Here is a 12,435-nt window from a genome sequence, read left to right as displayed (position 1 = left end):
TTGGATGAAAAGGATGAGGAACAGAAAGGAGCTGGCCAATGGCAGCAAAGCAGTAAGCAGACGAGACGGAGTTTGTTAAACCCTGGCAAATCTGATAACGTGGGTGAATTGTAGCATGTCACACATTTTGCTAAACCCGTAGACTAGGTAGCCACTGGCAACCTGAAGGCAACTTGCCACCATGTCATTCATGGCTCGTGCAACGCAGTACAGTTAACAAACATGTTCTGGACAATAATGAGTTCTCCAACCGAATACTATGTCACCACCAGCAGGATGGCGAAAAATATGCCACAGGACCGGAATTCTTCGTGGCTGTAGTTTTAATATCGACCCTGTCGTTCACCCTCGTGTTCGTGGCTGTGCGATCCGATGATGCATGGCGTCTACGTGACTGATGGTTGTGATTGGTGCGCTTGGTGAGCTCCACTCGCCAGGACCGTGACTACCATTAAACTCATAGCGCACACGCACCACGTAGCTTTTCGAGTAGTCGAGACCAAAGATCGTCGTAACCAGTTCGCGTTCACTTTCACTTGATCGTCGAGGCCGACCTGACCAATTCTTCCAAACCTTCATAGTCCAGTCTCGAGAGAATTGTAGATGATACGATATCGCATTGGAATGCACACGCCAGCGCACATGGATCGCAGCCTATATCAACAAAATTGTACGACAATGAGATGATTATTTCACGACACTATAATAATCCGGCCAACACGCACCTTTGAAGGCGACTCGAGTGAAATCTCTGTACGCGGCGATGCCGGCACGATGCCCATACGAAGCTCCAATCGGCCTCCATCGAAGCCATCGCCACGCCGAAACGGTCGTAAGAACGCAGCTAACCGCGACGATTGCCGAGCCGATGTCAGTTCTGTATCTGTAAATTCTGTAATCACCGAGCTGTTTTCAGTCGATCGCGCACTATCAGCGTCGCCAAAGCTCTCGGACATGACTGCATCTTGACTGTCCGAGTCGTCTCGATCCTCTTCCAGTCCAGGACGTTCAGGAAAAATGAAAGGCCCCGCAGCAATTGGTACACGAAGATCGCTATCAATGCTGCTGTTACTCGATCGTCTGGACGACACCTCCTGCTGGTCATCTGACACCGACCATGCTCGTCGAATGCCTCGCAGTGTATATCTGGTACGAAACCGCAGTCGTATTGGTCTCGGAGCGATCTTGAGGATACGAAGCACGTCCTGAAACTCCAAGTTAACGATACTTTCTCCATTTACCGACTGCAACACATCACCCTCCTGCAAAATATCAATAAGATCCGAGTTTTTAGCATTTATTTCCTCCTGTTCCAGCAATAATGTCGTCACGTACGCGGATCTGGTGCGAGACTTGCCCGACGCTGAATATTGTGGACTTTACGATGGTCACGGGGATTCTACGGCCTGATGGGTCCACCTGCTCCTGACTCTTGAGTGTCAATCCCAACTTGTCCTCTGTGAATACTACCTGCAGGAGGACAACAGTTGTCAATATACGACTTTTCGTCTTCAACTTGAAGGATCTGCAGCTCTAAATAATAATTCTGGTTGTGGCTAGACTAGGTCGAACCTCGTAGTCCTCGTAAGACTGATCAGGACTCAAGTGCCAGCATCGAGACGTCGCTGCATTGGTGTTCGTTGGGTAGCTGCTGACTGCGCTGCTGTTGCTACAGGCCGAGACGCTGAGGCTGCTGCTACTGGAGCTGCGGTGGCGGTGGCGCACAGACAGGGACGAGCGACGGGACTGTGAGGGCATCAGGTCCTGCGAGAAGCGGATCGCCACCGGTTCCTCCATGTCGGAATCAGAAGAGACCTCGTTGCTATTGCTGGCTTCCGACTTTCTTCCTGCCCCTCTGATTATTCGTACATATTGGAATTTGTAAGGAAAGAACTCGTACTTAGTAGAAAGTAGTACCGGATAATGCTCTGTGTATATCCGGATGCTGTGTCCACTGGTTGTCCACTTGAACTCAAAAATGTCCACCTGGAAATATAATTATCGGACGAGCAGCCAAGTTCGTTGAATGGTGCACTACCGCCTATCAGCTGGCTCATGTAGAGAACCAAGCAGCTCGAGTCTCTCCTTTTTGCTAAATTTTGGCTTAAACCCGCCTTTGATGCTGCTGGCCACCTCGCGTTTTGCACTGCAACAACCAGGCGAGATCGATTGTAATGAGAACGATGATCTTCATCGTATCCTTGACTCTGCTGTTTCTGCCGTTTGTGGATGCCCACACTTGGATCGACTGCTTTGACACCGACCGAACCAAGGTTTACAACAAGAGCGCATCCTACATCTTCGGTGGCTCCGCTGGCAACGGGTTTTGCGATGGTTACGGAGCGGGTTATCCCGGTCGCGGTGACACCAACATCGGGACGGAATACACATTTAAGATGCTGGAGAACGAGGTGGAAGCTGGCACAGCTGTATGTGAAACTGTGGATGCCGATACATATACCAACACGAACTGGCGCAAGCGGATCTCGGTTAAGGCAGGTGTGCCGGTGTACTTCGCGTACTTGCCCAATGGGCATATCGTTAAGGACAAGAAGGCGATCGGAACGCAGCATGGTGTCTATTGGACGGGCAAGGTGGATACGTCCCTTACATCGACGCTGGAGATGACAGAGGATAAGTTAATCAATGGACACACGATGGACTACGACGATGGGAACTGTGGCGAAACGTACAACTACGAAGGTAACCCCAGTGGTCGAGCGGGGAACGGATGGCCCTGTATCGGATCCTTTGCTGTTCCGACAGGTACTGCTCCAGGAATCTACAGCATGGTTTGGTACTGGACGTTTTGGCTGGACAATGAGGCTTCATACGTGGATCAGTCTCAAGCTCGTGGATATTTTGGTGCAGCGTACTCGACGTGCTTTGAGGTGGAGGTGACGTCAAGTGGAAATGTCATTAGCACTGCATCAATGCTCAACACAAGCGTTGAAACAACAACCACGACGGGATTCTACAAATCCGGCACCTCAACGTTCTCAGGACTGAAAACTGGCGACGAGAGTCTGGCAGGGGTGCATGCAGCGAATTCAAGCAGTGGCTCGGGAGTATTCAGCGAAGTTCATTTTGACAATGCTACCGTGGGTTCAGAATGGAGTAAGGGATCGCATGCTTCTTGGGACAATGAGACCGTAGAAACTCTGAGTGATAACTCGATGTCTGGGAGATCGAGCGATCTTACTGTAGTGCTGCTGCTACTGATTGCTCTCCTGTAGGCCTCCATGAAAGGCTCACAGAATTTGATTGTGTATGTTTTGTCAGTGCGTAAAAATGCAGTTTACCTTGTGAATATCTAGACATCCATGATCTCCATTGTTTTTTTTACTCATCTAGGAAGCGTGCTATCGGTCGAGAAGCCAAGACTCGGAAATTCGAGTTAGAGAGCGAGATCCACCGCGTTTTTTCAGTCTCAACCATGCGAACAAGATGGCGGTCTGTTTGCGGGTCATAGCGGACAACCACCGCCTCCGTTTCCACCTCCAGTCCCACATTAGATCGTTTCACTACTGACACGAGCGGGTCACCGAAATGTCGGTTGTTAAAGAGCCGAACGCGACAGCCACACACCAGCTCATCGCCCCAACATACATGTTGACCTGCATCAAAGTAGCGAATTCGTTGATTTGGTCGCAATTCCTGCTCGGTTTTCTTTCCATCACGTCCAGTATCTCGACTACTATTGGGCTCGTCTGAGTCTCCTTCGCTGCTAGTGTAAACACCTTTACCCTGCATTTCATCACGGATAAAATTCCCTTTCCACGACTCGCCCGAAGCCCAAAAGTACGTGCCGTTGCCATACATCAAGCCATTTTTCCACTCGCCAACGTACCGAATCACTCGCTTTATATCCGCAGCCCGCCCTACAGTTGTGGTGTATTTTTCTTCGGGCACCCACAGCGTACCATAGCCGTGAGGAATCGACACACCATTCTCCGTGACGCCATCTCCATCATATTTGTTGCCGTCTTCGTATCGTTTTACAATTTGTCTAGCTCCCCATGCAGCGAGTTCATCTTGTTCCTGTTGCGCTCTCTCGCCTGCAGCTTGAGCGTCTAAAATGCTCACCACTTTGGCCTTTTCACTTCGAATAAACTCTCTTGGCCTGTCGAAATGCTGCTCGTTCTTCAAGGAATCGCCGTTCCAGCTCCTTCCACCCGGTTTGATCGTTTTCATTTTCTCGATCGTACTGCTCAATTTGAAGTAGAGCTCCAGTCTCTTGACCACGGGCCATTAACAACGCCCCCGCTGCTGCTATCTCGGATAATTCGTTGCCATCAATTGAGGACTGACCAGCTTTCGTTCGTACACGATCGATCGTCACCTGCTTGTATGGATACTCGGGCCATTGCAAACGTGAATCCTCGTGAGCATGGAGCGCCCGTAGTGGGTCGAAGGCAAACTCCAGCGCCCCTGAAGGGTCCAACGCCGACTTGTACATGTCAAAACTAAGCAAGAACCCGTAATCTGTCGGATCGAATTGGTAAATCCGTTTCTCGCTGCAAATAGTGCGGCGTCTAGCGTTAAAGGGGTCAAAAATGACAAGTTGTTGTGCTCTTTCTTCGGTTCGCTGCTGCGGAAGATAAGCCATGGACACAGTGGAATACCCATGGGGGAACCAGAACAATCTGGTCTCAAGCTTAGATCTTCTAGAGGAAGAAGCTCTTCGCGAGGCGAATAAACATGGTCCGCACTGGAACCGAGACAAGCATCTTCTCGTTGAGGGTGAACCTGCCGCTACAGTCCCAAGGTTCGATTGAGTGGAAGCTCAAGGCTTGAATACAATCCTCATTTTTCAATACCTACCGACAACTACATTGCAGGGAAGTGTCAAGAATATCCCCGCGAAAGCCCCACATGGTGGCAAAGACTTCAACTCGACGCAGACTCAGTAAAAGACGTGGCAGAAATCGGAGCACCAATAATGCAGAGGAAGAAGAAGAATCCAGAAGACATTTGCAGGTAAAGTATAGCTGCTCCTCACATATACCGAATATCATTTGCTGATGCATATTGTTACTCCTAGCTCGAAAATGAGCGACTTCAGCAAGAAATTGCACAGTGGAAGCGTGAGGTGGCGCACGCCCGCGACGAAAAACTCGAGTTGGAAGCCTCATTTCGACGACTAGACCAAGAGATTGGCAATGGATATCATCTCACAGAGCGCAAAGAGAAAGAACTTCGTATCGCGGAGCTTGTGACCAAGAATCAAAAGGTCCGAAACGGAGAATCTACGTTTGATTTCTTCTGTGCTAACAATTTAATGAGCGTTTAGATGTCACAACTATTGGAAAAGGAGCTCCAGAGTCAGGAGGAACTTCGTCGAGCGCATACAGAGTTGCAAGGTGAACACAGGAAGCTAACAGAGCAGGTGACACTGCTCAATCAAGTACTCGACAGTGTGGAAGCAAAGCATTCAGAGCTGTCCAACTCCCATAAAACACTTACCGCTAGCTACGAGGCAGCTCAGAAAACAATTGAGACGCTGCAAAAGGAGATACTCGTTCTGCAAGACAAAGTATCAACCACCGACGCACACGTACAGCTGATTACTGAGTACGAAGGCAAGATTCAACAATGGGAGCGCACCTGTCGTGAGCTGGAGCAAAAGTGTGAGAACAAAAATCAAAAGCTCAAGCAACTTCAGAAGATTACGAGTGCAACTCAGCAAGAAGCTCAACTAGCTCTCGATCGACAAGAAGAATTGGAGCAGGAACTACGCAATGCACATGACCAAGTAATTCAAACTAACGCCGCCATAAGGACAATGGAAGCCAAACTTGAGGCGAGTCTGAAGGCCGGCGGCAGTCAAGATTCGGTACGTACAGGGTATTTTTTTCGGGGCGAAGTTGAACACTGATGTGTTATGCTGATGCAGCTTCGCCGGATCCGCCAATTGGAGGGAGAACTGCTGCATATGAACCGAGCAAACGCAGAGCTCATGCAGACCTGTAACCAGCTCCTTAGTTCCCAAAAGCGGTCTGGTTCTGGAAGGATATCTCTTACAACCAGAAATGGCCAGACGATGGCTAGTCAAGTGGCCAAATTGACCACGAGAATTACATCGTTGACTGATAAATTACGTGCGACGGAAGAAGCTCGGTGAGAATGAAAGATAACTCTTTCGGACTAACGTTCTAACGTCTAACATTTCTGTGTGTTTAAATATTATTAAGTGATCAAAAAGGCCGCAGTTTAGACATCCTCATGCAGGCATTCCCCTTCTTGTTGCGCAGGTTAGACGCGATGCAGGACCAGCTGGCTGCCGCAGTCGAATCCAACGACATTTTGCACAAGGCTCTAGAGATGAAAGACACAGGCACCGTCAACAATGAAACCGGATTGAGCGGTGCTATGTATCTCCACTTAGCGCGGGACAAGTATTTGCTAGAAGCCCCGTATCCACTTGAATTGCTCGCTGATCAAACCGGGGCAAAAGTTCTAAGTGGATACCCTGAGCCTACAACCAGAGCAAAGGCAAAGAAGTTTTCTCCATTCCGAGTCACGTGCAGTGCCTTGAAACCTAAGGACAACCAACGCGAAGAAGGCAGTGAAAATCAAGCTGATCAACTTGTCACGCTTATCGCCAGTTCGAACGATACCAGTGGTGCGTCATACTTGAGTCGAAGTAAGACCAATGCGTTCCTAGAAGTGATCCAATGCAGCGCTGCAAGGAAGAAGTTCAAGACCCTTGTCATCGGTAAACTAGCCGAGTATATGAATAAACTTCGCGAACTGGCACATCGATCCGCTTCAGAGGCTGCAGCGCAGCAAGCGTCGATCCAAATGTTACGGCGCGAGGTCGTAGAGCTCCAGCACCGACTGAAAAACGCTCATAGTGATAATAACAACATCGATCAGGGGGCTATGACAAAGAAGGATTCTTATAGGACTCGACAATTCCTCCTGAAAATCGTGGATGTGTACGCCGACAAGCAGCTGGAAAACGATCATCGTCAAATGACTTTCGTAACGCAACCAATGTCCAGTGATATGCTCATCACCAACACACACAACGAGAACTATAGGACTTCTGATGACCGTCTGTTGCTTTCTGAAAGCGATCTGAGCGATGATGAAGTGGGTCAGCTTTTACTAAAGATTTCGGTGAGTGGTGTGAGATTCCGTGAGATCAACTTCGACTCAAATAACCTCTCGGATCTTGGAGCTCAATACGTGGCTGATTTCGTGGAGAAATCCCATGTTAATGTTCAGATTGTGAGTCTCGCTGGCAACAAACGCATAACACATCGCGGGATCGAATTGATCAGGGGAGGTTTGCTCAGAAATCAACGTGTACAGCGTGTTTGCGAGGATGAAAATGTGTTAAATGGTGGTATTAATCTTCGGGGTCTTGCGATTGGCGCCGATTTCGACGTTAGTGGCAATGCCACGGAAATTCTTCGCGTCATCCTGCCGATTGTACCTGAAACTGAAGAATCTGAAGGAGAATTGAAGACTACTACGCCTGAAGCCGTCGATGCCATGATGGGAAAACTCCGTCAGCTAGGGTTCCGATATAATATTCGCCCATCCATAGCGTCTTCACGTCCACGATCCGCTCCTTACGGCAGTACGAGGCGCTTCGAGCTCCGTTCTCGAAGCTCATCAATCAGCAAGAGAGCTCCGGCTCTTACCAACGCCAGCATTAATGCCAACAGGAGAGCACGCGTTACTAGCAGTAGTGAAGCCAGTACGCGAAGAAGCCATGGTCTTGGTAATGTGGTCACCGACCGACGCCAGCAGATCAAGCAGCAGCAAGATCTTCGATTTCAAACTCTCGAAGCTGCAATTCGACGATCCTCAGCACCGCAAAAACGCTCTCAAACAAACAGGCCACACACAGCGCCAATGCTCAATTCTCGAGTATTTTCTGGAAACACTATTACCAAACGCTATACAGGCAAAACGCACATCAATACGATTCGAGGGTTGAGACGATAAACAATAACTTCAAGCGAATGTTAAGTTAGCATCATTGCTTAACAAAGTCGTGTCTCTAGCCCAAATAAACTGTTTAATTTAATTCTACAAGAGGTTGCAAAATAATAATATTCTATTACATTTCGCTTTAAATGTTCCATACTTAATATGGATGGTGATGGCGATACAGAGCTGATCAATAATTGGTATTTTGGCCCATTATTGGGAAAACAATATCTGCCAAAAAAAATTAACTGCTACATGTACCTATCTGTTAAAGGTTACAAACATTTTTGATTCAGACGAATAAAAGCACTGTAATTATTGCAGAAACAATACTACTGTTCTGCTGTATGATACGAGTCGTATCATACGACCCGATGAACGGATAAGCGGTGCTTAGGCAACGGCACGCTGACACCCCATGGAGACAGAAGTTGTAATTTAATAACCCCAACGCTAGTTTTACATTCTGTTGGCTAAAATGGCGAATCTATTGAAATGCGAAGCTAGAAGGCTCCGTGATGAATGCACTCTTCTGTGTCCAGGCATTCCCGGCCTTTACTTCGCTCTGAAGGATCACCAGCTGGAAACCATGAAGGTGGCCAGTTCTTTGGTCCAGCCTTCACAGCACAGCAGGAGCGATACCAGGCAAGTCAGGGGCCCTGAACAAACAAACTGCATTTGAATGGTGCTCGGACAAGGAGAGGATCATAGTAACGCTCCGAAAAGCAATGCGAATCCCAAGACGACCCACCGCTCGATGGTATTAGCGGAGTTGGCCGTGTTCTCCATCGTAGTCGCAGACGTTCCTCCCACAGAATTTGATCCTGATCGCGATTGCGATGCAGGGGTTGATGGGGCGGAAGGCTCTTCTTGATCGACCTGACCGACCTCGTCGGCATCAGATCCAGAGGCCGAAGTGCTGTTCGAGCTTGCAGAGCTGTCATAGGGCGGGTGAACAGTGGCAACCTCGTCCGTGTCGTACTTTGAGGGCGGAACATCTTCACCGTCACTGCTATCAATTGGCCCAGGAGCAACTGTTCCCACACCTGAATCATGCGTTTCTGCCACTGTCGTCATCTGCGGAGCTGTAGCGCCAACAATTTGAGGTCCTGTCTTAGCCGCCGGGGCTGGTGTCGGTGCCGGCGTCGGTGTAGGAGCGGGTGTCGGTGCTGGAGTAGGAGCGGGCGTCGGTGCCGGAGTCGGTGCTGGAGTCGGTGCTGGAGTCGGAAGCGGTGTCGCTGGAGCAGCATTAGTTTGGGCAACGGGAGCGCCTGAGGCTCCACCTGACGTTACCTCCACCTCGAAACAGGTTGAGTATGCTGCACCGAAGTATCCCTTGGCCTGCGTCTGATCGATGTATGCTGCCTGATCGTCGAGCCAAAACGTCCAATACCAGACCATGTTGTAGACGCCCGGGGCAGTTTCTGCCGGCACCACAAACGAACCGACGCAGGGCTTGCCATCGCCCGCACGACCACTAGGGGCACCATTGTAGTCGACCGTCTCGCCACAGTTTCCATCGTCGTAGTTCATGGTGTGTCCGTCCAGCAAGTTTTCAGGCTTCATATCAAGCGTAGACGTGAGTGATGTGCCAACCTGACCTGTCCAATAGACACCGTGTTGTGTGCCGACACCCTTCTTGTCCTTGACGATATGGCCGTTCGGCAGATACGCGAAATATGCCGTTTGACCCGGAGCCACCGAAATTCGCTTCCGCCAGTCCGAGTACGTGTTGGCGCCAACGTTCTGGCACACGGGCGTTCCAGCCTCGACCTCGTTCTTCAGCATCTTGTAAGTGTATCCAGTACCAATGTTGATGTCACCGCGACCTGGGTAACCTGCGCCGTAGCCCTCACAGAACCCGTTGCCGCCGGCACCGCCGAAAATGTAGGACGCACTCTTATCATAAATTTTGGATCTATCTGTGTCGATGCAGTCAATCCAAGTGTGCGCTTCAGTATCGCGCGACATCATTGAGAGTAGCAATGGCACCAAGGCCGTCGTTGACGCTACAACGGAGATCATCGCTTCCGTCTAGCTAGTGCCTGTGTCGCCGCGTAGCGAGATACAACCACGACTCGAGAATTTAAAGAGTGCCGATGAAAGACCTTCTCCACCTACATTTTTTGAGAGTGGACTGGTCTGGTTTGTAGGAACGGCACAGAGAAAAGCTGGGGAGCAGAAGAAAAGCTGGGAATTTCTCCCTCTGCAATCCTGGTCAAATGACTGTGAACTGCCCAATTGCGGGACAAGCTGATCCGGATTGGCCTTGACATTAGGCAAACTCAGGTGCTCAAACCAAAGTCGCGACATCTGGTACTTGAGAATAGGTCTCCATTTGGCTCTGTTGCAGACGAAAGCTGCTTTGCACTGCATACATGGCTTCGGATCGGACACTCCCATAGCGGATCACATTTCGCCTTTGCTGTATGAATAACATGAACAAGCATGCCCTTCAAGCCACCAAGGCACGTGTCTACCTGTGGTATTTGAGTCTGTGTCTGCAATGGTAGAATTTCAACCACGAAATAATTGAATGAACACAGCAAAAGCTGTTGCACACGTCAGGGACTGGTACATGTATTGTATCTGGTCTGGTAAGCCATCTATCTATACGCATCACTTCTAGCACATGTGGGGCGGCCGGCGGAATACCACGGGCCACATGACGAACGCGGATACCGTGGCCTTCAACTGGCCTGCGCCATGTCCAGTTACGTCCAAGCTGGGGCGACTGTTCCTGGTTTAGCCGCGGCTGCAATTGAAGCGCACTCTACAAATGGTGCGGACTTATCAGTGTTCGTGACTCTGCAATATCGGCAAATGTTGTCAATGCACCCCAAGCCGCCAGAGCTACAGCTCGCATCGGTGGCGATATTGATACCGACTGCTGCGTCTCCCTCCGATACCGTCCGTGTGCATGAAGGAGCTGCTGGCATCGGCGCTGCTTCTCCCCCAATTTGAGCTTCAGTTGGTGCGGGAGCTGGGGCTGGTGCTGGTGCGGGTGCTGGTGCTGGTGCGGGTGCAGGCGCTGGAGCTGGTGCAGGTGCAGGCGCTGGAGCTGGAGCTGGTGCTGGTGCGGGTGCAGGCGCTGGAGCTGGAGCTGGTGCGGGCGCTGGTGCCGGTGCTGGTGCAGGAGCCGGAAGTCCACCTTTGGTCACCGAAGCTGGAGCTGGAGCTGGAGCTGCCTTCTGAGTCGTCTTACCGCCGCTGCCACCGGTCACTTCGACTTCGAAACAAGTTGAGTACGCCGCACCAAAGTATCCCTTAGCCATGTTCTGGTCCTTATACGCGCCTTGGTTGTCCAGCCAGAACGTCCAATACCACACCATTTTGTAGATTCCCGGTGCCGTGCCCGCCGGAATCGTAAAGGAGCCAATACACGGTTTGCCGTCACCTGCACGACCACTAGGGGCACCATCGTAATCGACCGTCTCGCCGCATTTGCCGTCATCATAATCCATTGTTTTACCGTCAACCAAGTGTTCCTGTGTCATGTCGTGTGTCGATGTGAGCGAAGTGCCGACCTGACCTGTCCAATAGACGCCGTGCTGGGTTCCAACGCCCTTCTTGTCCTTGACGATATGTCCATTCGGCAAATAGGCAAAATACGCTGTCTGTCCCGCTGCAACGGAAAGTCGCTTACGCCAATCCGAGTAAGTGTTGGGGCCTACTTCCTGGCAAACGGGGGTACCCGCCTCGACCTCGTTTTTCAGCATCTTATGAGTATATTCAGTGCCGATGCTACTGTCACCACGTCCGGGGTAACCTGCTCCGTAGCCATCGCAAAATCCATTTCCACCTGCACCACCAAAAATGTACGACGCGCTCTGGTCGTACAATTTCGATCGATCTGTATCAATACAGTCTAGCCATGTGTGTGCGTCCGCGAAATGTCGAGCGACTGAGAGCAACAGGAGAGGCAAGAAGAGTATTTTTGATGAGACTACGAAGACCATGTTGTTTTCTGTCTTGAAGGCACAATGACCTCGACTTGGAGAATCGGAGACTGCCAACTCCAGTGAAAGGGTGACGGCAACTGCTTTCCATGTCGTGGGGACGGAACGGCAACGCGGTTTACGAGAGGCTATCGGTGGATCGGCCTGGCTTGCCGGGCAAGGACAGGGATCAGGAACGAAATCAAAGCTGGGCGCCCACGACTTGTGGAGCACGGAAAGGCTGATCGGGATCGGCCCCATACGGCGACAAAACTTGTGCTGCAGATTGTCAATTGCCTCGACTTTCATAGCAACGCGATTGCCAAAACAACGGCTCCCACTCGTGACGTTGAGTCAATGCCACGAGCGTTGATGAGAGCACGTGCTAACACTTGTTGCCGCACGAGCAATGCCAATGGTCGGACTCCAAACTTCGGACAGCAACAATCGAAGCCTGATAATGGTTATCATAGATGACTCAAGCATCTGGTTCCGAGTTGAGTCGGCTGGTGTTGTTGCCGAGTTCTGGTCTGTCGCGTCGCAGCCTGCA

At 50.5% G+C, this 12,435-nt stretch overlaps 6 protein-coding genes across 6 annotated transcripts; 2 read left to right on the top strand and 4 right to left on the bottom strand.

Moving 5' to 3' along the window:
• Nucleotides 1-90: 90 nt before the first annotated feature.
• Nucleotides 91-1,859, bottom strand: PPTG_00825 (hypothetical protein). The gene is made up of 4 exons (XM_008892376.1): nucleotides 1,573-1,859; nucleotides 1,336-1,470; nucleotides 726-1,262; nucleotides 91-654 (listed from the first exon to the last, which is right to left on the bottom strand). Exons 1-4 carry the CDS (start codon nucleotides 1,795-1,797, stop codon nucleotides 343-345), a joined length of 1,209 nt encoding a protein of 402 aa, XP_008890624.1. The 5' UTR covers nucleotides 1,798-1,859; the 3' UTR covers nucleotides 91-342.
• A 324-nt stretch (nucleotides 1,860-2,183) lies between these two features.
• PPTG_00824 (hypothetical protein) lies at nucleotides 2,184-3,236 on the top strand (the record flags this gene model as incomplete). Its single annotated transcript, XM_008892375.1, has 1 exon — nucleotides 2,184-3,236. One exon carries the CDS (start codon nucleotides 2,184-2,186, stop codon nucleotides 3,234-3,236), a length of 1,053 nt encoding a protein of 350 aa, XP_008890623.1.
• Nucleotides 3,237-3,342: 106 nt separating this feature from the next.
• Nucleotides 3,343-4,459, bottom strand: PPTG_00823 (hypothetical protein; the record flags this gene model as incomplete). The annotated part of the gene is made up of 2 exons (XM_008892374.1): nucleotides 3,343-4,236; nucleotides 4,328-4,459. 2 exons carry the CDS (start codon nucleotides 4,457-4,459, stop codon nucleotides 3,343-3,345), a joined length of 1,026 nt encoding a protein of 341 aa, XP_008890622.1.
• Nucleotides 4,460-4,607: 148 nt separating this feature from the next.
• On the top strand, nucleotides 4,608-7,670 carry PPTG_00822 (hypothetical protein; the record flags this gene model as incomplete). The annotated part of the gene is made up of 7 exons (XM_008892373.1): nucleotides 4,608-4,768; nucleotides 4,842-4,980; nucleotides 5,045-5,233; nucleotides 5,294-5,836; nucleotides 5,897-6,120; nucleotides 6,195-7,529; nucleotides 7,559-7,670. 7 exons carry the CDS (start codon nucleotides 4,608-4,610, stop codon nucleotides 7,668-7,670), a joined length of 2,703 nt encoding a protein of 900 aa, XP_008890621.1.
• A 694-nt stretch (nucleotides 7,671-8,364) lies between these two features.
• On the bottom strand, nucleotides 8,365-10,065 carry PPTG_00821 (hypothetical protein). Its single transcript, XM_008892372.1, has one exon. It carries the CDS (start codon nucleotides 9,970-9,972, stop codon nucleotides 8,653-8,655), a length of 1,320 nt encoding a protein of 439 aa, XP_008890620.1. The 5' UTR covers nucleotides 9,973-10,065; the 3' UTR covers nucleotides 8,365-8,652.
• Nucleotides 10,066-10,505: 440 nt separating this feature from the next.
• Nucleotides 10,506-12,243, bottom strand: PPTG_00820 (hypothetical protein). Its single transcript, XM_008892371.1, has one exon. It carries the CDS (start codon nucleotides 12,192-12,194, stop codon nucleotides 10,662-10,664), a length of 1,533 nt encoding a protein of 510 aa, XP_008890619.1. The 5' UTR covers nucleotides 12,195-12,243; the 3' UTR covers nucleotides 10,506-10,661.
• Between the last annotated feature and the right edge of the window lie 192 nt (nucleotides 12,244-12,435).

This window comes from Phytophthora parasitica (assembly GCF_000247585.1).
Source record: "Phytophthora parasitica INRA-310 unplaced genomic scaffold supercont2.1, whole genome shotgun sequence".
Taxonomy (NCBI): Eukaryota; Oomycota; class Peronosporomycetes; order Peronosporales; family Peronosporaceae; genus Phytophthora; species Phytophthora nicotianae.
Note: the sequence above shows the minus strand (reverse complement) of the source record. Positions and strands in the feature narration are given on the sequence as shown.

What these genes read in the sequence shown, in the direction of transcription:
- PPTG_00825 (XM_008892376.1), bottom strand. Translation starts at nt 1,797, where the DNA reads ATGGAGGAACCGGTGGCGATCCGCTTCTCGCAGGACCTGATGCCCTCA. An exon ending in AAGTCTCGCACCAGATCCGC is followed by an intron (nt 1,263 to 1,335) that starts GTACGTGACGAC and finishes GATATTTTGCAG; the next exon opens with GAGGGTGATGTGTTGCAGTC. An exon ending in CACTCGAGTCGCCTTCAAAG is followed by an intron (nt 655 to 725) that starts GTGCGTGTTGGC and finishes TTGTTGATATAG; the next exon opens with GCTGCGATCCATGTGCGCTG.
- PPTG_00821 (XM_008892372.1), bottom strand. Translation starts at nt 9,972, where the DNA reads ATGATCTCCGTTGTAGCGTCAACGACGGCCTTGGTGCCATTGCTACTC.
- PPTG_00820 (XM_008892371.1), bottom strand. Translation starts at nt 12,194, where the DNA reads ATGAAAGTCGAGGCAATTGACAATCTGCAGCACAAGTTTTGTCGCCGT.